This window comes from Benincasa hispida, chromosome 6 (genome assembly GCF_009727055.1).
Source record: "Benincasa hispida cultivar B227 chromosome 6, ASM972705v1, whole genome shotgun sequence".
Taxonomy (NCBI): Eukaryota; Viridiplantae; Streptophyta; class Magnoliopsida; order Cucurbitales; family Cucurbitaceae; genus Benincasa; species Benincasa hispida.
Genome location: NC_052354.1, coordinates 16,156,651 through 16,182,499, shown reverse-complemented (window position 1 = coordinate 16,182,499; position 25,849 = coordinate 16,156,651). Strand labels below are relative to the sequence as shown.

The window sequence follows — 25,849 nt, the reverse complement described above, 5'->3', positions numbered from 1 at the left end:
ATTTTAAAAAAAATGAGTAGTGGGAAAAATGGGTGTGGTCCAGGTCGTCTATAATCAAAAGTCAAATCACTAACTTGATCATTGGCTGCCACGTGTCCCTCCTTTGAAAGAGCCAGTGGAAAAATTCCACTTCTTAGTTTGGGACAGGTCACAGGTCAATAATGGTTTTCCATATTATTAAATTTTGAAAACAATTATGTAATATAATGATTTTTTTCCCTAAATTTATAATTATTCCAAAAAAAAAAAAAACAAAAATTAAAAAACGAAACAGAAATATATATTTTACCATATATAAATATATGTTTTTTCTCTAAATCCAACAAATGTTGACTCTTGAACTATAAATAGGAAATTACATGTTTGATTATTTATACAAAGTTTGTCAATTTTATGAGTTTTAATTGATTCATAAATTTGTATGATTATATTTTACAATGTCCATATAACGTTAGGATTGAATTTGGTGAAAATAAAAAAAAAAAAAAATTTAGTTTAAATATCATTTTTTTCATAAAAGACTTTCAAATGTGCTCATTTTAATTCAAGAAAAATGTCAGTTTTCATCCATTAATTTTAAAAAAATAACTCAATTATCATAAAATGTATATTAGAGATTTGAATCTTCGACCTGTATTTTGTCCATATAACTAAATAAAACAAGTTCTAAAAATTGAGACCAAAATGAGATTTAACCTAATAATTTTTTATTGAATTTAAATTGATGTCAACATCATATAGATCAACAAATTAAAACACATATCCTCTAAAAAGAGTTAGAGATACAAATTCTCACTTACATGAATATTATTAATAACAATAATAAATCCAGCAAAACTTTTAGAAACGTTATAGTAGGTTCTTTAAAAATTTAAGTTGGTTTAATTTTAGTCCTATATTTTTATTAAATCTTAAATTTGATCCTCATTGCTAGTTTGTTATTGATTTTATTTTTTTAAAAAAAGTTTTTGTTATCTATATATTAGTAATTTTACTATAAATTTTGAAAACATATTAAATATTATATTTTCTTGCATGAAAATTATTATTATTATTGTTTAACCAATTTCGATAAAATTTAACTTCGAATCGACTAAATTTAAGAATTATTGAAAGTGAATCGACTAAAATTGAAAAATTGAAAATACATTAACTAAAATTAAATAAATTTAGAAATGGGTTAAAAAACACTTTTAATCCATAAACTTCCACGAAAATAATAATTTAGTTCTCAAGTTTTGGTTTGTAAATTTAGTCCTTGTACTTTCAATTTTGTATCAATTTAGTCATTGTACTTTCAAATTTGTAACAATTTAGTCTATAACTTAAAAGAATCTTCAAAATTAGATGTCAATTTATATTATTTTATAATGCAAACTTTGCATTCTGTAAAAATATTATTTTATAATTAGTTTATCTATTTATATATGCAGGAAATCTAATTAAACCTTAACCCTAATTTATATAATATAGACTAAATCATTATAAATTTTAAAGTACACGGGCTAAATTGTTATATAACAAAGTCTATGAACCAAATTGTTACAAAATGAAAGTATAAAGATTAAATTGTTATTTTATAAAAGGAACTAAGGCTATGTTTGAGATTGCTTTAATTGTGTCAAAAGGTCATTTGAAAAAAATATCAACTCTGCGTTTGGTAAAACATATTTAAATTAAAACAATATCCTTCTAACTTTTAGATTCTCTTAAATCATGTATAAATTTTAATTAATATTTAATTTTCATTTTTATACCTTGAGAAGAAGATTTATTTTATACATTTATCTATTTCTCACTAACCAAATTTATTTTATATTTGTAATGAGTCAAATGCATCATTTTTTTAAAAAACGTACCATATTCATTTTTTTAAATAAAACTATTTTCCTTAATATTTAAAAAATTAATCTATAACAAAAAAATTATCATACTAAAAAAATCATTTAAAATTTAAAATTATATATATATAAAAAGCTGATTATAAATATATTTTAGTTAATATATCTATGATGAGATGTTTTTGTATTTATTTACCAAAGACTCTAATCTACTTTTTTAAGTTTAAGCTCAAATTTATCAAATGCTATTTTTTTTCATAGCTGATATTAATTATTTTAAAAGTTACACCAATCCGAAACGAAGGTTAAAAGTGATTTTTAATTTTAAAATATATTGAGCAAAATAATATTTAACATTAAAAAACTAAAATTAGTTAGTCACATAAATATTATAGATATAGATAATAATAGAGGCTCCAAAAATAAGGGGCGAGAATTTTGGTCCATAAATATTAATTCCACAAACAATATTGGATGAACTTTCACATCTCAGGGGAATGGTTAAGTCGAGATTCCCTATTCTATTTCACAGTCATATTCCATAAATTTAAATTTTAATATTTTAAAATATTAATTATTTAATATGAAAGTGGGAAAAAAAAAAAAAAAAAAAAAAAAAAAAAAAGCCCTAATTTTCCATATTCCTTCTCTATAATATAATATAACCTTGCGTGGAGCCAGAGTTTCATCTTTCACGGAAATTCTCCATCTCCCGAAGGTAATCCCATTCGTTGCTTCGATCTCCGTTCTTCCTGCGAATTGCGAATCTATATAATACAAATTCAATGTCATCTTCGATTTGGGTTTCTCATGATTCTGCTTTGATTCCATTGTTACTCTCTCGTGGTATCATCAGCAATACAAGCACGTATTAGATCTCCGCGTTTCGGTATTGTTCGCATCTCTGCCTTTAGGATTAGAAATCTCTTTGAATCGCGGCTGAGTATGTTTCTTTCGAGGCAGAAGGGAGTTTTATTGAAGTTTGAGTTATTGGTTGAGGATCAGTTGTTCAAATACTGGAATGTCTTCTAGCAATTCAAGTGAATTCTGGTGATTTGCTGGTCGGTTAGATGTGGAATATGTTTGTGTAGATCGGGGGTTTATGCTTCTTTTATTCTCTTCCTTTTAATTTTATCATCAATTTTGTCTTGTTCGTTAGGAATCTGGCATCTTTTGTTCTTTTTATTGGATGGATGGAGAAGTTTTTGCGTGGATATGAGAGTAATAATTAGGGAGATCGAGCAAGTATTATGAGATTGTGCATAGTTGCTCTGGGATTTAATAACATTATGCCCAAAAGTTCATTGCTGGAGTTTGATGTAGGGTTCATTATGTTGGGTTTCCCCTGATCCAATCTCGAGGCGTGGATCATCTAAACTTTTGTGTTGGATAAAGTTTCAACACAAGAACTTCTAATAGGCTAGGATGGGCATGCAGGATTATTTAAGATTTGGATGCTGGTTTTATGATATTTTCACAATGGAACCGTGCTGCATTGCTAATTTCTTTGGTTTTCGCTTGCAGATTAATTGATTATTTCAACACGATGTCTGTCATGTTCTATTTTGCATATTGAATCTTTTTGAAGACTACTAATGTGGTAGTATCCGTACGGTGCAGAATTTGAAAGTGACTTCTGAGAAGTTAGTGAGAATTTGGTGTTGGATTAAAGTGATAAAAGACCAAGAAACTGTATTAAGTCTCTGAGATCTTGGAATAATGACCGTTCCAGAAAGTGAAGAGGTGCTTAATATTCTTCTTTGATGTTTTCTGGATTTTGAAGATCGTGCAAGTTTCTTATATGGTTATAATTATTGTCAGTAAATGTTCTATTGACACTATGCAGGTTGGTTTTAAGCCCATCGCATTGTCAGCTAGTGATTATGATGCAAGTCTTCCTATCAAGAAAAGGAGATTTCTGGTAGTGCAATTTCCTCCATCTCCATCTAAAGATACATCTTCATTCCATTCAGACGGAAATTTATTGAAGGCCGAGCGGCCATCTCCATCTAAAGATTTATCTTCTTTGACTCACAATGAAAATTTAATAAAGACTGAGCAGCCGACTCTATCTGTGACAATAGTTTCAAGTTCTAGTGCAGTCACAAGTTCTGCATTGTCGAACAAGAACCAGGACTGTGTTTCTGACAAGAATAAAGGAAAACCTGATTCTGATTCATGTTGTGTGGATATAGTCCGGAATGATATTGGAACGCCAGGAGTCAAGTTTCAAGAACCCAGTGTGGGAGGACATGCTTGTATTAATGGTTCTGTTGAATATGAAGGTAAATCCTTGGTATTGGTAAAACATACGGTTCATGCATCACCAGAGATCTGTGGGGGGTTGAAGTCATCGTCAACTAGCCTCAACTCTGATCCTCTTGCTGGTAACAAAGAGGAAGAAATTGATGTAAAAACGCCTGAAGAAAAGTGCAGCCCTCCAATTTGTCAAGTTGGAGGAGGAGCTGGAGTCTCGGTAGGTTTGAAGGGACATATGGATCCGAAATTAGTTCCTGAAGAGAGTGATTTGAATTTCCTGAAGCATAATTCTTTGGAACCTGTGTTGCTGGACTTTCCATTAAACAAACAAGGAAGTAGCACCCAGTGTGTCAAAGGTAATGTAGCGTCTGATGGTGATGGTTCTCTTTTGCAGTCAAACAGGGAAAAATGGGATCTAAATACCTCAATGGAGTCATGGGAGGGTTGTACTATTGGTGATGCACCTGTAGTGCAGATATCAGCCACTCAGACGAATATGGCTATCGAAACTTATGCTTGCTCATCTGAAATGGTTGAAATTGTTAGTCCATGCGGAAAGCAAACCCTTTTAGATAGTGAACATAAAGGAAACTCTATTTATTCATGCATACCATCAAAAGAGCATCTTCATTTAAGTCTCGATTCATCTTATCAGCAGCCTACGCTTGAAGAAGATCCTTATATTTCTGAATATGAATCAGATGGCAACTGGGATATAGCTGAGGCTGTTGATGATAATGATAATAATATAGAAGAAGACTATGAAGATGGGGAGGTCCGGGAAACAATGCAGGAAACTGAAGTAGAGGTCCATGTATATGAGAAAAGAGAAATTGAGCCTTTGGATCATGCTTGTTGTAGTGACAAAAAGATCAATTCTGTTGGATTGCCCGATCATGAATTTTTTGCTTTAGGCCCTCTGGAGCAGGAAGCTAAACCAGAAAATTTGGATTATAGAAGTGAAGACGATGTTCAGGCTATGACTAAAAGTAAATCTCGTGAGCAAGTTCATGAAGATCTTTGTGTGAAAGAATTACATGCTGTAGAGAATACTATTAGTGAGAAGGCTGCAGGAAGAACCCAATTGTCTCAGTATGATAAAAGGGACAACTTCGTGGGCCTGGACACTGCTGACAAAATCATAGATGAGGAACTGATTCCTACATTTTCTCAGGGCGAGGTTGAGAATGCTGTAGCAGTAGATGTAGTGCAGAGTAGGGATCTAACTTTGCCTACTGTAAAGGAGTCTGTAAATGGTGATGATGCAAAGGATATCAATGAAGGCACTAGAAATAGTCGGATAATTAATCTTAACCGAACATCTACTGATTCAACTTCTTGTAAGGCAAAATCTAGCTTTGTCAGGTCAGGTTTATCACATACGGATAGAGAGTTTGTACCCAACATGGCAGTTGAAGGAGCAGATGTGCAACCTCAAGAAAGGTTATCAGTTAGTTTCTTCTATTCGTTTTTCTTCTTAAACTTGTTTTAACTGCTTTTATGTTTCTGCTAATCTTGTCACTACTTTCATTTTCAGAGATGACGCGTACAGTAATATTACCAAGAAAATTTCTGTAGACAGACACCAGGGTCAGTCACCGTGGATGAATTTTAGTCATAGAAGAGGGAGAAGTACCAATAGGTTGGACAACCGATCTGAGGAATGGGATTTTGGTCCCAACTTTTCTCCTGAAACATTCACTGACCAGCGGATAGATTACCATGTTCCTGGTCTTGATCAAAACCGATATAAGATTATACCTGATGGTCCATTTGGTGGTGCTAACCATCGTGGTAGAGAATTGTTAGAGGATGAGGGACCTTTTTTTTTCCATGGACCCTCAAGGAGGAAGTCACCTGGAAGAAGACATGGGCCTGGTGTACGAGGTGGAAAAATGGTTAACAGAATGCCTAGAGATTTTAGTCCAAGTAGATGCATGGATGAAGGTGGCTCTTTTGATCGACAACATGGTGAAAAGTTCACTAGGAATTTTGCTGATGACACAATGGATCCGATGTATGCACGACCCCAACCTCCATACGACGTAGACAGACCTTTCTTCCGGGAAAGAAGGAACTTCTCATTCCAAAGAAAAACTTTTCCCAGAATTGATTCTAAATCTCCAGTAAGATCCCGAGCTCGCTCTCCTAGCCAATGGTTCTCTTCGAAAAGATCTGATAGGTTTTGTGGACGCCCTGAATTGACACATCGAAGATCTCCAAATTATAGAACGGATAGGATGAGATCTCCCGATCAGCGTCCTATACGTGGGTATGTTCCAGGCCGAAGACAAGGATTCCATTTCCTTTCACCATCTGATGAATTGAGGGATGTGGGTCCTGCACCTGACCATGGCCCTATGAGGTCTATTATCCCTAATAGGAATCAGACTGAAAGATTACCACTTAGAAACAGAAGTTATGATGCTATAGATCCTCGAGGAAGGATTGAGAACGATGAACTTTTTGATGGCCCTGTACGTTCAGGTCAATTGACTGGGTACAATGGTGGTGAACTAGATGACGACGAAAGAAGATTTCATGAGAGACATGAACCTCTTCATTCTTTTAAGCATCCATTTGATGATTCTGATGGTGAGAGATTTCGAAACAACGGGGAGGATTGTTCTAGGCCTTTTAGATATTGTGCAGAGAATGACTCCAGAATTTCATGGAAGAGAAGGTAGCTTTTGGGGAGAAAGACGGAGAGTTAAGGATCTCTACCAAGGGAGAGGAGATTGCTTTAGACTAGGCCATTCTGTTAGTTTAAGTTAGATGTTTTGTAGGTGATATTTTATGGTGCAAAGGGGGACATATTTTTGTTCTCTTTTGTTTTATTTCATAATTGCAATTGTAAAGAATTTCATTTCTATGCAGAAGAGTTGCTTCTCAAGTGCTATTGTGACTTCAAACTGACTAAACCAACACTATGAAAATTTTGTTCTCTAAAACGTTAGGATCTTTCGTGATCTTGGCAAGCAAATTCAGTTGTGAAGGGAAGTGTTTCAAGTGGGGTTGTTTCCCTTTCTAATCTCCTCAAATGGTTTGCAATTCTTTTAAAAATTATTATGAATTTTGTTCTTTTAATACAAATGTATTCACTGATTTACCATTGAATTTGACAGCTATTTCTAGACCACGGAGAAGCACAAGGGGTTGTCTCGAAGGTATTCTTTTCTTCGACCAAGTGACATTTCTTCTCTTCTGTGCTATATCTCAAGTTCTTAGTTATTTGGTTGCATATGTATTCACAATAGTGTCTTTTATCGTATGGAATTTAATATTATTATTTACTCAATTTTGATAAAATTTAGTGTTGAAGGACTACATTTAAGGTTTATTGAAAGGACAATAACTCAAAATACAATGACTAAAATGATATTTAACCCCCCTTTTATAGATTTTGTTTGCAGATTTTTGACGATAGAGGAGCTTCAGAAGCAATGGTACTAAATGAGGATGACGAACAACTCAAAGGTTCAATCCATAGTGACTACCTACCTAAAAATTAATTTCCTTAGAAATTTCTTGACACCTAAATGTTGTAAGGTTAGGTGGGTTGTCCCGTGAGATTAGTTGAGATGTACGTAAGTTGGTCCAGATATTTATGGATTAAAAAAAAGGTCAAAGCTGTCTCTCTCCTCTTGCTAAAAATCTTATTTTCAGGCAGATGAAGATAATTTTTTTTCAAATTCATCTGTGGAAGTTGTACATGCTTGTCTTCAGACCAAATATTCCTTTTGTAATTCATATCATTAGTTTGTTTTATTGGTTAATTGTAATTTCTTTTTACTACATGGATTTGGTTTCTAAAGTTTGGAAAAAAAAACACTTTAGGGGTGTTAATTTCAAGGGTTGGGATTGGATGGGTTAAGCATCCTAAGTCCAACCCTTGTTTGGGGCATGAATGTAGGAAGTCTTGGTTTCCTATATCATTTTCCCCATAGATTTGAAGTGTTTTTTCTCCTTGATTTAATTTAGGAAGCATGTTGACTAACTTTTGGATATCACCTTTGGTGACCATTGCAGCCAACTCTGGCACCATCTCCGATGATTGTTGTCGACTAACTTCGATCATCACCGGTCAACTTTGGTTGCCACCTCAGCGACGACCACCGGCCAACTTTGGCTGTCACTTTGGTGATCGTCATTGGCCAACCTCCAGTCACCATTGGCCAATTCCGACCACCATTGACCAACCTTCAGCCACCGACTTTGTTGGCCATCCTCCGATCACCACCTCCGGCAACCGTCACCAACCAACATTGAAAAACTTTAATAAAAATAGTATTTAACAAACTAGACAAATTTGTATATAAAAACATTTTTAAGAAAAAATTGCAATACATATACATATACATATATATTTTTTATTTTAATGAGTTTTTATCAAAAGTATTTAATTAAAAATGAATTTTTGAAAGATATTTTTTTCTAAGTCAAACGCAATATGTTTGAAAGCTCTAATTTAATTTAATAGTATTTTAATTTTTTTGTTGGTCAATTTAACTAGCTTGAAAACTTAGAATCATTCTTTTAAACATAAAGATTTAAAATGTTTAAAACAACTTAATGACCAAATAAAAACTTAAAACTCGAAAATATAGTTTTTGAATCATTGAATTTAATATTAAAATACTAATTTATTTCAATTTTAAGTCAATGTGCTATGGTAAAAAAATGATCATTTTCAAATTAGTTAAGTGACAAAGTCTAAGAAATTTTATTTCAAAAATCTAGTAAGATTAAAATATCAAATTATTAAAATAGTTGATTAAATAAAATTATAATTTTAGTCAAAATCTTTATTTCAAATTTTTTTAAAAATATTCTTCTAATTTTTTAGTTTATTTTAAACTTAATTATATTAAAATAATTAAGATGACAAATTTAAATAGTCTAAAATCTATTTGATGATTAAATACAAGAAAATATTTCACAAACTAAATATTTATAAATTTGCAACCTCCCAACATTCTCAAGTTTAAGATTCCAAATCTACGCGTCAAATGCCCCTTAGTCTCTAAAGTTTAGCAAATTATTCTAATTCTAAAAGTTCCTATGATCAACTAATCTTAGTTGATTAATGAAAATATGGTGTGACTATGATCATGTCGTATATTTAAGTGGTAGCTGACATGTATTTTTTTCTCAAACCCCAGCTTGTACTAATAATAGTAATAATTATAATACAGTTATTTTATTTTATTAGTTAAATCATAAATTTTAGTCTCTAAATAATTTTTTTCTGTCTAATAAGTAATTTTGAAGATGTATAATAAGTTTTTGAATCTTCAATTAAAAAAACCTACAATAAGTTTTTAATTTTAAAAACCTATACTAGGTCGAGTTCAACCTTTTCAAAATCAACGTTTTTAAAAATTAATAAATCTATGGACAAACTTGAATTTTGTGATCAATAAACCACAAACTTTCAAATTTTTTTTTAATCTAATTGGTAGATGAATGAATAAAAATAATATTGAATAGATTTAATCTATATTTACACAAAAATGAAAGGTGGACCTGATTGAAGGTCTCTTTTTTTTCAAGTGTGAAAATCGAACTTTTAACTTCAAATTTAATAATACAAGTACTATGTTAGTTGAGTTATACTCATTTTATTGGACTTAACTGAAAAGTTAATTAATTATTAAATAATTTTTGAAAGCTCAAAACGTATAACAGATTTGAAACTTTATAACTAAGATTAGAGAAAGCCTTGCCCGAAGAACTCATTTATCAAAGAGCTTAGTTAAAAAGTTGAGTCTCGGAATAGAGGCTTCAACTCTTCAAGCATTTCTTTTCCCATCCCAAGAAGAGAATGGAAAAGACATTAAACCCCCCTATACCTCGGATTTGACCTTCACTCTTTTATGTAATTAGTTTAAAGTCCATTCTTTAGTGTAGGAAAAAGCTACTTAGGTCGACATATGAAGACCAGCCCAATCAGTAGCCATTTGATTTTTTTTTTTTTTTTTAAGATTAAACCTATTTCATCCACGTTTTTTTACCATGATTTACATATTTTCTTAAGTACAATGGTTGAATTCTTAGCCAAATTTCAAAGACAAAAACAATTTTTTTTAGTTCTTAAAATCTGACTTGGTTTTTTAAACAATTGGTGAAAAGTAGATAATAAATAAATAAATTTGGAGGTGGAAGTGGTGCCTATAGGTTTAATTTTCAAAAAAAAAAAAAAAATCAAAAGTAAAATGGTTACTAAAAGAGACCTAAATTTTGAATTTTAACATATTTTGTTCGATATTTGCAAAATTTATTTAAAGATTGTTTTCAAATATAACAAAATAAATCAAAATATTTACAAATATAGCAAAATGTCATTGTCTACTAGCGATAACCATTGATAGACTACTATCATCTATCATTGATAAACATGTCTATTACTATCTACCATTGTCTAAACTATGACATTTTGCTATATATAAAAATATTTTCAGCAGTTTTGTCCTTTAAAACAATTTCTCTTGATTTAAAGTGTATATAACAATTATTTTATGTATTATTTTAAATATATTTTTTAAAGCATCACTCCTAAAATACTTTCGAATATAGTAAATAAGATGAATTCCAAAAAAATAATTTTATAGTAAATAAAATTGAAATATTAAATATAAGAGCAGTACTTTGATGCATTTTAAGATACACAAATCTTTATGCATCTCATTCACAATCATATATAAAATTAAAATAATAAAATATTTCATAAAAAATAATTGTCACGTGACAAACTGTGATTTGATATTTTAATAAGACCCACCAAAGTACTAAATATAATTAATACAACAAAACAGTGACAATGCTATCCATCATTGAGGGTGGTGAAAGGTTTTGATTTATTATTATAATTATACAACTATTTTTTTAATAAAAAAATTAAACAATTGTAACGAGATCCAAAGATGCCGAATTAAATTTGTTTATTGATTTTCTATTTTTCGTTCAATGTTGTGGTTATAATTACATGGCCTGTGGATATCCTAATCTTTTTAGTTGTAAATGCCAATGGGTTTTTTTTTCTTTTTTTTTTCCCCTAATAATACGTTTTTATTTACTTATTTTATTTAAATATTTCAATGTCATTATTATTTTCATTAATATTATTAAGTTTTCATGTGATAAGTAGTATATTATTTGAAAGAGAATTTTAAACAAACAAAAGATCAACTTGAGTCTATCATAATTTGTTAAGATATTTATGACCAAAAATTAGAAGTCCGAGGTTCAAATACTTCTACCTAATATATGATTGATCTAAAAAAAATCATGGAGAATTTTAATTTATACTATAAATCATAAATTAATAATTGTATCAATTTAAACTTTGAATTTTCGTAAGTGTATCAATTTATACCCTCCAAATTTCATTCGATGAATATCTTGTGGAACTAATAATTTGAGTCAATCAAACTTCTAAATTTTCATTAGCCAATCAATTTAGACAATTTGTTACGATTACCTTTGAAATTCATTTATGCATTGGTTCTCAAACGTGAGTTAACCACTAGAGTAGGCTGCATAGGCGGTCACTAGAAATAATCACTAAAGGTAGTCGTCGTCGAAGTTAGCCATCGGATGTGGTCTTCAATGGAGTGATCTCCAGACATTGATGCTAAATTTGGTTGTCAGAGTGATCGCCAGAGTTGGTCACTGAAGGGATTCATTGGAGTCAGTCGATGGAGGAGGTCGTTAATTTTCCATCGAATCCCTTCAGTAGCCAACTTCCACTAAATCTTTGACATTTTAATTTTAACTTTCCATTGGAGCCATTCATTGAAACTAAGATTTAGTATATATCAATTACTTATGAGTTATGTTAACTTTCCTTCATGCTCGACATTTTAATTTTAAACATTAAAAAATCAAAGTGGATTTTTTTTTTTTTTTGTTAAAAATCAATTTTTGACCACTTTCATAGAAGTAAAGATTTAGTTTCTAAACTTTGATTTGTAACGATTTAGTCCATGTAGTTTCAATATTTGTTATAATTTAGTTTTTAAACTTTAACATACAACGATTTAGTCCCTACCATGAAAAGTCTCATAAACTTAATTATCAATTTTGACCATGTAACAACCAGAGTGGAAAATTTTGAACAAAATCTCAAAATTTTGGTAGGGAGAATTTCGTTTTTTCCTCCCACTTCGACAAAATTTCAAGAACTTTCGAGAAATTTTGAAATTTTGATTTTTTTTAGGAATTAGCTACGTTAATTCAGTCTAAGTGTTTTTAGTTTTATGGTCCTTATTACACGCAATTTTATAGTTTCACACGCTAATAATATTTTTAAAGAATGATGAAGCTTTTTCAAAGTCCTACCTTTTCCAATCTTCAACTTTTCTCAATTTGCAACTTTGTTTTCAATTCAAAACTTTCATTTCCAAATAAATTGAATTTCAAAAAACCCCACAAAAAATAACTTATATTTATTTGTAACTTCATTCAAACTTTTTTCATTAAATTTTCACTTTATTTCACCTCAAAATTGAATTAATGTTGCCTAAAAGAAAGGATTAATACGTTGTTTCTTTTACTATCCAAAACTTTAAATTTCACTTCACTTCACTTCACCTCAAAATATTCATAAACTTTATATTATTTTTTTACTTCTTTTTTAAATTTCTACTATTACATCTATTTACATAGATATTTACAATACACATTTGAATGTTGTCTTACTTAATGATTATTATAAATGGTCAATTATAATCTAATTAAGCCACAATCAAAGTTTAATTAACTAATTATATCAATTTTCATTAAATTTGACATTGATATTTCCATAAAATTGGAATCTCGATATTTCCACCGATATTGATATTTCAAATATTGGTAACAACTTAATATTTATAATTTATAAATAAACTTAACCCTTAATCAATTTATCAAACTATATAGGTAATAAATTTCATAAATCTTAATAATATTTTTCATGATTAAATTATTACAAATTATAAAGTACAATGCATAAATTGATACTTATTAAAACTTCTGAACTAAATTGTTATGAAAAAAAAATCTTAATATTTTTCATAATAAGGATTAAATTGTTATAAACTGTAAAGTACAACGACTAAATTGATACTTATTAAAGTCTTAAACAACTGTTATAAGTTTAGAAGTATATGAACTAAATTGTTATTTCTATAATATTTCATGAACCAAAAAGTGTTTTTTCATTTTTTTTTTCCCCTAAGAAAAGAAATATATATTAAAAATCAAAAAGTGGCGTAATGGAGATTTAAAGTAGTAAAATAAAAGAGAAGTTACAATGTAATCGAGAGCAGAGGATTATGTCCACATAAACCCCCGCGCCTGCTGCGTGCTTATATATATATATATATATCAGCGTAACTGAAACTTTTGAAATTATTGTGATTTGACATAATTACCCTTCCACGTTTTCGAAAAACGATTTTTCCTATCATTACTTGAAATTCCTTTTTCCTTCCCACTTTTTTCCCCTCCACTGCTTCTCTCGCCGTCGCCGCCCACTTTCCGGCTTCTACTCTTCTTCTCACCGCCGCTTTCCAACCATTCTCCTTCGATTCTTAGCACACTGTGTTCTTGGCAATCCTTTTCTCTTCGGCATCTTATTTGGTAAGTCGCTGACTCTTGTTCTTATTTTGAAATTGATTGTTGATTTTTGTTATGAGTAGTGAAGCGGATTGATTGATAATGAGATGTTGCTGCTTTATTTTTAGTTTGAGGAGGAGAAGGAAAGAATCGGAGTTGGAATTTGATTTCCGTGAAATGCGCTGAGTTGATATCGGTAACTGAGGTTTAGGGGGGGACAGTATAAGATGATCTTTTCCTGTTCATTTGTTTTTTAGTATAAAACTTTGCTTCGTCTGAAGGCTGCTTGTTTTTTTCCTTTTGACCGAGCTCAGTGTGTCATTAGCTTTTTTCTTTTATCTGTTAAATTTAATTGGTGGATGGTGAGTGTTGATTATATGACATATCTGGGGTTTTCTCGTTTGTAGTTCATTAATTCTTGCAAATTCTTGTTGGTAGCTTGATGGTGGTTGGCTAATTCATTGTAATTCTTTTTGAGTTTTCAGTCAATAGACTATTACATACGATTTCTGGGATTTTTTCAGTTTATTTTTTTAATTTGCTATTGACTTTTCTATGGATGTAACTAAATAAATACCAACTTAGTTCCTTTTTCTAATCTTTGATCTGTTAATTTGCTTCCGTTGGGGTTACATTTATCCATACATCTTTACCTCTCTCGCACAATTTATGTACTGATGGATGCTAATAGGAAATTGTTTTTCGTTTGTGGAAGGTTTGGTAGCGAAGAGCAGGGGACAAGTTTCCATAGACTTCACTAGTTAAAGTAAATCCAGTGTAGAGTTCATACAATGAAGAAATTGTTCTTTTTCAGATCTTCAGCACCCAGCAATGGCAGTACTGAAGTTTCTCCATCAAAAACAGAGAAACAAGATTTCACAGGCCAGCCATTTGAAGGTGGGTTGGACAATGTAGCATGTAGTTACAGGAGTTTCTCTTCCAAATTATGAAAGAGTGAACCTGATATTGATGAACTGAATGCAGGTACTGGTCTTAGAAGAAGTCGCTCGCTGTCTTCAGCGTCATTGCTTGATGGTGGGAAGCATAAGAGTCCTTCTGGGTCGAAGGATAAAAATAGATCTCCATATGGTAATTTCATTGGCACTTCAGACCAGCAATGTGAACGTTCAAACCGGTAATGCTTAAACCAATTATCTTTCAAGAACAAGATGAGAATTTTTTGCCTAGTGCTCTCCATAAAATTGGTGTTACGTTCAAGTCATTTAATCCTTCTTGATCAAATCTTCAATGCTTAAAACTGATTAATCTGGCCTGTGGTATTTCTAGCTGTCAAACACCACCATTAAGAAGACAGTGTAGGGCAAAGCAATTTGAGATACCATATAATGATTATGGAGCTGTACCAGAGAGGCCTTGTTCTGCATCTGCTTCTTCGTGCCAAAGTTATGGTGAGTCTTCTGGAAATTCTTCCACTTCCTCTAGTAATGTCTCAAGCAAAATCTTGGATCGATATATTGATGATGGAGAGCAACAGAAAGAATCAAGCAAACCCCAAAAGAGTATTCCTTCGAGAAATTACCCTGGAAATGGTAGTGGGAGGCGGCCCCCACGAGGTCGATGTACAGCACCCACTTCGCCAAAATATGTTATTGATGAAAAGACAACGAGTCATCCGTTTGAAGAATTTCCGAGTTCAAATTATCACTTCTTTCCTGCAAAGTATGCTGAAAATGGATTTGGGCATGAATCTCCAAGGACCATAGCGAAGAATGTAATTGAGAGACTTTCCCAATCTCATGGAATTCCTAAAACAAATACAAAGGGATTTGACAACAGTATGCCGCCAATCACTGTAGAAGATATACATGATAGATCATCAGATGAGCATTATGGTTCCAATGTGAATGTGATTCCGCCGAAATTCTATTCAGTAAATGAACCTTCCGAAGCTACTGATAGAATTAATATGGAGAGCTCTGGTTTACATAGACAGAACTTAATAAATCATAGTGAAATGTTAAACCTTGTTGAAACTGAAGAGGATATGGACGGGGAACTCAAGAGGAGAATCAAGTTGGCAAAGGAGCGAGTCATCCTGTTCAGAGAAGAACGTGACCGTGAAAGCTTTCTTCAACAGAGGACGGGAATTTCAGGTTTGATTCAGACAATTAGACATATTACTGAGGAGAAAATGAGCTTAGCACTTGAGGTTTTAAGTCTTCTACAGTCCCAAATTACGGAAAGAGCTTCTGCAAAGGAAGAACTGAAACTGGCAAAGGAAATATTGGATTCTCAAACTAAGAAACTGGATAGAGAAAAGACTGAATTGCAGTTAGAACTGGAGAAAGAGCTGGACAGGAGGTCGAAGGACTGGTCATTAAAGCTAGAAAAGTACCAGTTGGAAGAACAAAGGCTTCGTGAAAGAGTTCGGGAGCTAGCAGAACAGAATGTATCTCTACAAAGGGAAGTTTCTCTTCTTAATGAGAAGGACAAAGAGAATAGAAGCTTAATGTCAAATTCGGAGCAAAAAGTTAAGGACTTGTCTGTAATGATGGACAAATTACGGGATGAAAACCAAATTTTGATGCAGAATTTCTCCGACTTGCAGGATAAGTACAAAACTGCTAAAGAAGATAGAGAATCCTTTAAGAGAAATTTTGAGGAGAAGGATAAGGAATGCAAGGAGTTGTATAAAGCGACAACGAGGTTTACGAGGACTTGCTGTGACCAGCAGAAAACAATCAACGGATTGCAGGAAAGGTTTACTCATGAATTAGGAAAGAAAACAGAAATTGAAAGGTTCGATAAGCATGTGGCAAAATTGCAGATGGAGCAAATAAGGTTAACTGAAGTAGAATTGGGATTGAGAAAGGAACTAGAATCTTGCAGGTTTGAAATTGATTCACTACGGCATGAAAATATAAACATATTCAACCGTCTAAAGCATAACGGGAGAGATAATGGTGCTTTAACCATCAAGCTGGATGACGAAATGTTAGCACGTGTTGATTGTCTACAACATCAAGGGCTAACATTATTAAATGAAAGCTCCCAGTTATGTGCAGAATTATTTGAGTTCATAAAAGAGAGAGTTCATTGTCTTTCAGATAGTATGCAGGGGGTGGAAGTGGTGAAGAACAACTTGGATGGGCTATATTTTATTGAATCTGAGATGAAAGTTCAAGGATTGAAGCGTGGAATTGAAAGCTTAAAACGGAGTTTAAAGATATCATCTTCATTGTTGCATAAGAAATCCAACCTAGCTGCTTCGGAAGTCCATTCTCAGTGTGTAGATGCAGATGAGTCAATGCAATTAAATTGTGAAGCTACAGAGGTATTCTACTGAATTTAGTACCAACATCCATAATGTCAATATATTTTATTTAAAGTCGTCTAGATTTATGATGTTTGATAAGGGAATTTTAGGGTAGGTTTGATTGGCAATCTAGATTTTGTTTTATGTTTTAATATTCTCGGAGATTAACAAATATGTAGATAACTCTATTTCTGAAAACAGTTTTTGGATTTTGTGATGAAAATAATGGAAATTCTAAAATCAATATATTTTTTTGTTTTCATTGTATCCAGATTTTGAATTTTAAATTTGAAAATGTAAAATTATATTAAATAAAAGATAAAACTTTTAGAAATACAATATATCATGTTATGAACTCAATTCATTGTTTTAAAAACTGTGTAATGTTAAATTAATAATATTTATACAACTTGTTTTAACATAAAACATGTTCATAAATAAATTGATAATGGTTTATTAACTAATATTTAGTGAGTAACTACAACTAGTTTTATGATTTATAAATATAGTATCTAACACATTTGTTTTCAGATTCCCTATGAAACAAACCTTTGTTCATCGTTTTTTCTCTGGTGCAGGATGTCGTAAAATCTGAGCTCAAAGCAGAAAGATTACTAACGAGTCTGTTGAGAGAGAAGCTTTACTCTAAGGAGCTGGAAATTGAGCAGCTGCAAGGGGAAATTGCAACGGCAGCTAGAGCAAACCACATTCTTAGATGTGAAGTACAAAGTGCACAAGACAACATATCCTGCATTACACACAAGCTTAAAGATCAAGAACTTCAGGTAATTTCTACATTGTTCATGCTCAAACCTTTAGTAAGAAGTTAGACTTTTGGTTCCTGTAATGGTTCCTTGATTTAATCCTCGGGTTTAACAATTCAAATATAAAGAAGTGCTTAATCGATAGAGTCGATACAGATTTTGAAAAGAGACGAGAATGTGAACCGGCTACAAAATGACCTTGAAGAATCTACTACAGAATTAGCGATCATTAGGGGAACTGTGCCAAAGATTTCTGAGGAAAGAGACATTATGTGGGACCAAGTGAAACAATACAGTGAAGAAAATATGTTACTTAACTCGGAGGTTAATCTATTGAAAAAGAAGATTGAAACTCTTGAGGAAGACATACTTCTGAGGGAAGGTCAGATTACAATCCTCAAAGACTCTCTGAGAAACAAATCTTTCGACCTTCTTGGTAACATCGAATCCACAGACGAATTTCTTGTTCGATGATACCAAGAGAATCAGGCTTACCATTCATTAGATGATCTTACTGTTCATAGTCATATTTTGAAGGTGCGTTGCCTATTGATTTTTTTTTTTTTTTTTGGCTCCTTTCTAATTTGAATCTTCTCCACTGTTTTTCTTTTTCATTTTGTTTTGGTGATTTGAAGTGTAGAGGTCTAAAATGACAATCTGATGTGTTTTCTTTTTTTTTTTTTTGTTACCAGCAGAAAAGAGTTGGTGATAAATATATAGATTAGAGAATCATGGAGAAGATTCTGCCTGTAATTATTTTTGGTGTGTAAGATAAGAACCCTTCAAATGTCAATAGAAAAGATCTCTGCCCTACTGGTCACAAACAATCAAATTGAAAAGAAGAAAAAAAAGGCTTTAGAATTATCAAACCCCATATCCTAAAATAGAAATTGTAATTTTATTTTCACGCGGGCATATTGATGTTTGGTTTCAGTCTTTTAAAAGTAATTTGAAATAGTTACTTTTGATTTCAAAAGTGACTTTAGAATTATCAAATTATAAAATGACAGGTCCGATTTAGAAAATTATTTTAAAAGGGCAAAAAGTTATTCATAAACATAAGGGCAAATTTGATATTTTAATAAAAGAATAAAATGAGAGCAACGTTTTTTCTTTTTGGGGTGATTCTTGGTCAACCACCTCTCAACTAATTATTGAAAAATAAATTTAAAATGATTTAAAAAATTTCAAATCAATTTCAACATTTGCATAATGAAGACATGGAGAAGAGGCGAAAGGGATGTTTGAGCCTGCAAGCAACAAAGGAAAAGTCATTGCACGCTAGCTTGTAGTTTAGGGGTCTCGTAGGGCCAAACATCAAATATTGATAGGAAAGTGATTTTCACAAAGGTAAATGTAATATTGGTCATGCCAATCTCAAGTTTCCATCTAGTAATCATTTCGTATTTTGTTTTTTGTTTTTTGTTTTTAAAATTAAGTTTGTTTCTTCTCCATTTCTTGCAGTGATCTACAATTTTCTTAAGTATAATGGTTGAATGTTTAGTCAAATTCCAAAAACAAAAACAAATTTTTAAAAGCTACTTTTTAAGTTTTCAAATTTTGACTTAATTTTTAAACCATTGAAAAAAAAAAGCAAATAACAAAGAAAGAAATTTGAAGATGAAAATAGTGTTTGTAGATTTAATTTTCAAAAACTAAGAATTAAAAACCAAATAGTTACGAAACAGAATCTTAATTAACCAATCTTTTTCCTTTTAAGAAACGAAATTATTTTTAAATAAGCAAATGTGTCACGGTACGGGTTAGAAGGAAGTTAAGTAATCTGTTTAAAGTAAAGTGTTAAGTAATTTGTTTAAATTAAAGTGCATCTTTAAGCCTGTTCTCCCACTTGCTGACAAAAATATCAATCTCTCTTCTTTAAATAATAATAATAACAATAATTTGTTTAAAGTAAAATGCATCTTTAAGTATGTTTTCCTACCTCATTGAGGGCCCTAGTTCGGTTTATCAAAATTTCAGAAGACTTTTAATAATGGGTTGGAATAATTTCCATTTTCATGAGAATCAAGATTCCAGATTTTAAGGGGAAAAAAATACAATACAATACAATCAAAGGGCAAAACCTTAAACTTGAAACTTTGATTCTCTCGATATAGAAATTATGTCCACCAATTATGAAAATTTTAGGCATTGTAGCATATAAGATAGAGACCTTCAGATACTTTTTTTATCTTCCTCCTTTTTAGTACAAATTATTTGATGAGACTGTCCCATAACAACCATTAAATATGGATTCAGAATCTCCTTTGAGACTTTCTCTACTAAATTACTCACCAAGATAACCGATTTCCAATCATTCAAGCACCAACTTCACTCGCCAAGATGCGTTGTTCTCGTCATTCAACAACTTCAATGTGCAAGAGTTAAGTAAAAGTAAAAAACATATATTTATTTTGAGCAAAAAAATTAAATTATACTATCAAATGAAATATCAATTGATAGCTACTGATTGAAACTTCAAAATGATCATCAATAAGGAGCGCAACACATTTAAGATATCGAGTACAAACACTATTTGTATGATCTAGTCTCGCAAGGATTGACGAATGGCGCACCTTTTTCATTCTCTTTTCACTGAAATACATTGAAAACTACGGAGCAGGGATTGAGAGTTTGTAAGAAGAATTAAAAAGAGGTCGATAATAACAGGAAAAAAGGGGGGGGAGGGAGGGAAAGGCTCAAACGTGAAAACAGATTACATAATCTTCAACATCAACACTACTAGCCTCGCTTTGATCATTGTGGATGGGTTAACAAATACAATACACGATTTCAATGTTACATATGTTCACCTCTGCTATCATCCTCATTGATACCATCTCCTCCATGTCTGCAACCACATCCACAATAATTTCGATTATAAAACATAAATTTTATTTTAAAATGATTCATCGATGGACAGAAGTTAATTGAATGGAACTACATAAAATGAGAAAGAGTTTGATCCCATTTGAAGTTTATCTGAATTATGATTGAAAAATCAAGCCGTAGGGTCCCATTTGGTAACCGCTTTGTTTTTTGTTTTTAGTTTTTGAAAACCAAGTCCGTAAATAAATACCTCTTCCATCTCTAAATTTCTTGTTTTGCTATCTACTTTCTACCAATATTTTAAAAAACCGAGCCAAAACTAAAAAAGAAGTTTCTAAAAAATTCTTTTTGTTTTTTAAATTTGGCTAATAATTCAACTTTTATATGGAAAAAAATGAAAATCATGGTAAGAAATTGCAAGAAAATATGCTTTGTTTTAAAAAACCAAATGATTACCAAACAAAGCCTAATCTTTTTACTACTAGAGATGTTTGGCCCAAGGAGTTAGAATTGGAGGAGTAGAGTTATGCCCTCCATTCCTTTTTTTTTTTTTTTTTTTTTTTTGTTCTTTGTCTAATAGGAAATGCCCTCCATTCCTTGTTTGGTCCAAGGAATTTGTTAGCCCCACAAAAAAAAAAAAAAAAAACAATTTTATGCTTTATTAACTCCTTCCACTGTGGCACCACAACTTTACAACTCCACTCCTTGCCCCAAACATCCCGTAGAAGGTTGAAACATAATTCCAAAGGAAAGATGGATGCTGATTTTCATGAGGACCTGAGTTGTTTAGAGGCGACATAATTTTTTTTTTTTTTTTTTTTTTTGTTCGGAAGAGGAGATTAGTAGGGCTAAATGCCCTTTTGTGTTGATCACTTCCGAGGAACAATGCGTTCCTTGAAGTCAAAGGTGGTACTTGTGTCTTTCTTATTGGAAGAAGACTCTCTTCAAAGGAGAAAACTCCCAGGTTGCTTCACCTTCATTTGATTTGGTTTTATACTTGGGACGCAATTTATTGATAAGAGATGAAAGATTGTGCAGTTGAACTCTTGTTTCTTCTGGGGTTTATTCTGGTACATCCTTACCAAATTTTGAGGTCTGTGCCTAATTGGTCCCAAACTCCTTGTAGATCTTTCAATTACCATTCAGGGTTGTGCCACCCTTTTCTACAAGTTGTGGAAGCTGAAAATCCTAAAGGATGTCAAGTTCTATGCCTGGTTGGAAGCCCAGGGGAGTGCTAACACCATCGAAGCCATTCATAGCTTTTCCAGCATGCGTTCAGCCTAGATGGTGGGTGTTGTCAATAGAAATAAATGTTTAGTGGAGATGGAGTTCGGAACCTCAGAACTGAACTAAGGACGTAAGTCCAACAATATTTTGTAGTTGATGGATGTTGTACAGTAACTCTTACGAGGATAACCATATTTATGTATATCCTTGCCATTCTTTTTTCAGGCTTTGGGTTTTTGTAATCCATCTTAATGAAAGAGGTGTTTCAATCAAATAAGCAGTGATATTTTAAAATATTTTTTGAAAAAAACATGAGGGATTTCCTCAAGAAAGAGAAGAAAGCATAAATATGCACACAATTAAACAGTCAATACTTTGGAAAGATAAATCACATATGCACAATAGTAGGTAATTCTACACAATCAAAACATACCGCCAAGATGAGGTTAGGTTTCTAGCTTTTCGATCCAGTTGCAGGTTTTCCAATGCAGCTGAGGTTCTCATTACATCCTCGGGAAGCTCATTGCCATCATATCTCCAACTGTATTCATCTTTCCGATAACCAGACATTGAAGATCCTACCCTCCTATCTGAAAGCTTAAATCATCACAGGAACAAAGAAGAGGAAACAGATAAGCATATAAGAAGTAGCTCCATGACTTACCAGATGCCTGTGAACCAGCACCAGGCCTGAAATAAATACACAACAAAGTTACGGATGACAAAAAGAAAAGTGGCAACAATTAGGCAAGGGAAAAAGTGAAGATATATTATTAGTTCAGGCATGCGTTTACCTTCCTAGCGGAGGTAAACCCCCTGCAACAGATGACGAAGGTCTCCTACTGTTTCGAGAATCATGACTGGACATTGAATCAGATTCTGAAGTGGTTATTCTCCTTCCGGGACCCCTTGCTTGAGATAAATTCTGTTTTTTATAAAAGAAAATGAACAAAAAGATCAAGAAGTTGCCAGCAGAAAACAAATAAAGAGAATGAACATAAATTTTGAAGGTCACGGTTAAGGTATCAGTGAAAGAAAAAAAAAACAAACATATGTCCAACCCATTAATTGGTTCTCCATATTTTTATCTTCCACAGTTATTGACTAGTGATATCCAGTAGAAAGGGAAAATATACATGTCACGTAGTTTGCAGTTGAACACTCAAAAGTGGTGTTTGAGAAAGATAACATCTCAAAAACCAAACGGGTATATTATAAGAAATCCTGTTAATTAATAGAATTAGTGGCAATAACAAACCGTCATAGAACAAAAACAAGAATAGACAGTTAGATTAGTACACCTAGTACACCCACACTTTACGAGGTGCAACAGCATTTTAATCACAGTAGAAGTTACTCTATCAAAGAGAATAATTTATTTCCAAAAAAATCAAGATCTTACAACCTCACATCTCTCAACCGAAAACAAGTCAAATGGCAGTCTAACAATTATATAATAACTAGATAATAAGACACTCTAAAAGAAAAAGACCGATATACCAAGCATACAATTAAAATAATAACAATAATAAAAAATAATAATAATACTGATATAATAGTAAGGAAATATGCACCATGAACAATTCAAATTTAACATAAATCTATCATGACATCCAACCAACCTCAAACTTCAAGAATCCCTCAAGAACATCCAAGAGCAACGGTCCACTATCTCCATTTCTGTTAAGATCATATCCATTTTTACTACTAAATTCCTTCAATTCAGCTTTCCAAGAATCTTTTTGCTGCAGAATTAGAAGACATTAGACTTCATACAACTTTTTATATCCTTTTATTCCTTCAATATATATATATAGGGATATAAGGCCCTATATAAGGGTTTTGGGTCCTATCTTCTCTCTATTTTTTTCTGAGGGGTGGGGGGTGTTGCAGGACTTGGTACACATAAAGGGCCAATGTACTTGATTACCATATTGCACTCCGGGAGATAAACTTTTAGAGTGTGGTTTAGCTGAGCCCAATCTAAATATTCACATATTAGAGCAGTAAGCAGCCTCCCTGCAATCAAAATACCAAAATGTGGATGGATAGATTACTTAAGTTGAATCGGCGCATAATAATAATAATAATAAGTTGATAAGGAACCAAACTTTCATTGGCGGAGAGGGGGTACGGTACAATTAAATGGCAACCAAAAGAACAAGCCCCAAGAGGAACCCAACTCAAGAAAGGGGTTCCAATCAAGTATAATGAGACCTAAATAGTAATTACGAAAAGAATTAAGAGAAACATAAAACCTAACAAAAGAGATTTTAGTTGCCCATTGCTTCTTAAAACGTAGAACCTAAGTGCATAAAAAATATTAAATAAATGAGTTCACCCTTCACAGGAAATTTTACTTCTTAAATTTTGTAACTTGAATTATCTACAAAGCAACGGAAAACACTTCAAAATTTCCACTTAGCAATGATTCCGCGGGCACATTTTTTCATGGTGGATAACATAGATTAATTTTCATTTGATAATATTCAAGAGGGGAGAAAATTATTTGTAGTCGAACCTGATGGTGAAGCATGAAGCTGCTTTGCTCGATCATTGCAACTACCAAGTAATGCAGGTGGCAATCCATCATCTTTCTCAATAACACGATCCTCTTCTTCAATTGCCTCAAATACACTAGCTCTAAGTTCAGCCTGGCATATAAGCGAAAGAAAAAAGAAAAAGGAAGGGGTGAACGATTTGTTATATGTAAAGGCCAACTGAGGAGGAAAATGTCGGTGAAAATTCAAGAAAGAGCACAAAATTGCTATTATTCCTTCAAAAGTAGTAAATACTAGAGACCCCTAACATCAGATCGATGCCAAATATAACTTCAGAATAATAATGGAAGTGTATGAGAACAAGCTGAAAGATACAACAAAAGCGGTAGATGCTTCTCAACCAGTCCAAGATCCAAGGGGATAATGACTCGGTTTTTCCAAGTACTGAACACTCAAAAAAAGACAGAGACACAGAGAAAGATTCAGTCTCGTCTATCAAAAGTCCTTCTAAATCAAAGGGTAGAAACAAAACCCTAGCTTTAACCTACCACATTCAGTCCCACCAACCAGCAGCACAAGAACCCCAAAAAATCCAAGAAATTCAGTACAAAGAGCAACAACGAAAGATCTGTAGAAGCCAGAAGAGAAGAAATTTGAAGGAAACAAAAACATAAAACGCAAACATGAGATGAAAAGGTCGGAAAATTACACGGATCTTAGCGAGGACGCCCTTCTTCTCGAGAGTCCGAGTGACAAGGGTCTTCAAGTCCATCATTTCTCTGGTATAATCGTCCATGTCTTTGTGAAATTCTTCGGCCTTGGCTTCGTTTGTGAAGATTCTGCCGAGCTCTGCGTGAAGGCGGGTAAGAACATCAACTATGGAGATTTGGGCATCAAATGAGGGAGCAGAAGAAATGGAAGATGAAAGCAAAGCAAAGCAAAAGGAGAGCGTCAAAAATAAATAAATAAATAAATAAATCGTAAAATCGTGATCGTCGCTGTTATCGGAGTTGTGGATGTGGGCTCCATTGAAGGCTGCAGTTTCTTTCACGTTTGCCTAACCTGGGCCGTTTCTCTTTGGTTATTTGGGCTTTGGGCCTCGGGCCCAATACTTCAAATCGTAAGATTGACCTTCTTTCACATTTGCCTAACGGTTAACAAATTAAATCTGAGCTTTGAATTTTGTTCTATTTTTATCTTTAAACTTTTAAAAAGATTCGTTTGAGTCCTTAAACTTTTAAAAAGTATTTATTTTAGTTCTTATAGTTAAAATTTTATTAAAGATTAAACGAAAATGTGAGGCAACATGTGTTTTTAGACTTTAGATATGTTGAGTAAGATGAAGATAAATAAAATGTCGATTACCAATTCGTCAAAATAGTGAATGACCAAAATTTTGAACGAAAAAATGACTTTCAAGTTATCTCATACAAAATCACTTTACCATCTTATTCAAGATTGAAGCCCTAGATTTTTTAATATGGGTAACTTATTTGATAGTTTGGTCATCCAAAAATACAAGTCATTTGACCATTTTGTGAAAAAGTTAACTGA

General features: G+C 32.4%; 3 protein-coding genes across 10 annotated transcripts; 2 read left to right on the top strand and 1 right to left on the bottom strand.

Annotated features, from left to right (window-relative positions):
- The first annotated feature begins 2,480 nt into the window (after nucleotides 1-2,480).
- Nucleotides 2,481-7,051, top strand: LOC120079459. 4 transcript variants are annotated; one of them, XM_039033653.1, is made up of 4 exons: nucleotides 2,514-2,730; nucleotides 3,462-3,584; nucleotides 3,688-5,543; nucleotides 5,638-7,051. In XM_039033653.1, the coding sequence occupies exons 2-4, from the start codon at nucleotides 3,561-3,563 to the stop codon at nucleotides 6,785-6,787; spliced, it is 3,030 nt and encodes a 1,009-aa protein (XP_038889581.1). In that variant the 5' UTR covers nucleotides 2,514-2,730; nucleotides 3,462-3,560; the 3' UTR covers nucleotides 6,788-7,051. The 4 variants fall into 4 exon arrangements, with proteins under 4 accessions (XP_038889580.1, XP_038889581.1, XP_038889579.1 ...); XM_039033654.1 differs by having other exon boundaries at nucleotides 2,531-2,559; XM_039033652.1 differs by having other exon boundaries at nucleotides 2,481-2,559; nucleotides 3,366-5,543.
- A 6,453-nt stretch (nucleotides 7,052-13,504) lies between these two features.
- On the top strand, nucleotides 13,505-18,651 carry LOC120080520 (cingulin-like). Of its 4 annotated transcripts, none has more exons than XR_005482538.1 (7): nucleotides 13,505-13,721; nucleotides 14,413-14,594; nucleotides 14,682-14,832; nucleotides 14,985-16,992; nucleotides 17,553-17,759; nucleotides 17,895-18,275; nucleotides 18,434-18,649. XR_005482538.1 is itself a non-coding variant. In XM_039035207.1 (7 exons), exons 3-7 carry the CDS (start codon nucleotides 14,489-14,491, stop codon nucleotides 18,210-18,212), a joined length of 2,790 nt encoding a protein of 929 aa, XP_038891135.1. In that variant the 5' UTR covers nucleotides 13,505-13,721; nucleotides 13,826-13,893; nucleotides 14,413-14,488; the 3' UTR covers nucleotides 18,213-18,651. The 4 variants fall into 4 exon arrangements, 2 of the variants coding, with proteins under 2 accessions (XP_038891135.1, XP_038891134.1); XR_005482537.1 differs by having other exon boundaries at nucleotides 18,431-18,649; XM_039035207.1 differs by adding an exon at nucleotides 13,826-13,893 and having other exon boundaries at nucleotides 17,895-18,651.
- A 1,604-nt stretch (nucleotides 18,652-20,255) lies between these two features.
- On the bottom strand, nucleotides 20,256-25,255 carry LOC120079008 (protein TONNEAU 1b-like). Of its 2 annotated transcripts, none has more exons than XM_039033172.1 (8): nucleotides 25,005-25,255; nucleotides 24,316-24,448; nucleotides 23,725-23,813; nucleotides 23,417-23,539; nucleotides 22,589-22,719; nucleotides 22,459-22,484; nucleotides 22,228-22,372; nucleotides 20,256-20,589 (listed from the first exon to the last, which is right to left on the bottom strand). In XM_039033172.1, exons 1-8 carry the CDS (start codon nucleotides 25,089-25,091, stop codon nucleotides 20,538-20,540), a joined length of 786 nt encoding a protein of 261 aa, XP_038889100.1. In that variant the 5' UTR covers nucleotides 25,092-25,255; the 3' UTR covers nucleotides 20,256-20,537. The 2 variants fall into 2 exon arrangements, with proteins under 2 accessions (XP_038889100.1, XP_038889099.1); XM_039033171.1 differs by having other exon boundaries at nucleotides 22,228-22,384; nucleotides 25,005-25,254.
- Between the last annotated feature and the right edge of the window lie 594 nt (nucleotides 25,256-25,849).

Coding starts and splice junctions, on each gene's coding strand:
- LOC120079459 (XM_039033652.1), top strand. CDS start 3,643: ATGGTTATAATTATTGTCAGTAAATGTTCTATTGACACTATGCAGGTT. Junction 5,544..5,637: donor GATGTGCAACCTCAAGAAAG/GTTATCAGTTAG, acceptor TTTCATTTTCAG/AGATGACGCGTACAGTAATA.
- LOC120080520 (XM_039035207.1), top strand. CDS start 14,489: ATGAAGAAATTGTTCTTTTTCAGATCTTCAGCACCCAGCAATGGCAGT. Junction 14,595..14,681: donor CACAGGCCAGCCATTTGAAG/GTGGGTTGGACA, acceptor AACTGAATGCAG/GTACTGGTCTTAGAAGAAGT. Junction 16,993..17,552: donor TAAATTGTGAAGCTACAGAG/GTATTCTACTGA, acceptor TCTCTGGTGCAG/GATGTCGTAAAATCTGAGCT.
- LOC120079008 (XM_039033171.1), bottom strand. CDS start 25,091: ATGGACGATTATACCAGAGAAATGATGGACTTGAAGACCCTTGTCACT. Junction 23,814..24,315: donor GCTTCATGCTTCACCATCAG/GTTCGACTACAA, acceptor TTTTGATTGCAG/GGAGGCTGCTTACTGCTCTA. Junction 20,590..22,227: donor AACCTAACCTCATCTTGGCG/GTATGTTTTGAT, acceptor ATGTGGTTGCAG/ACATGGAGGAGATGGTATCA.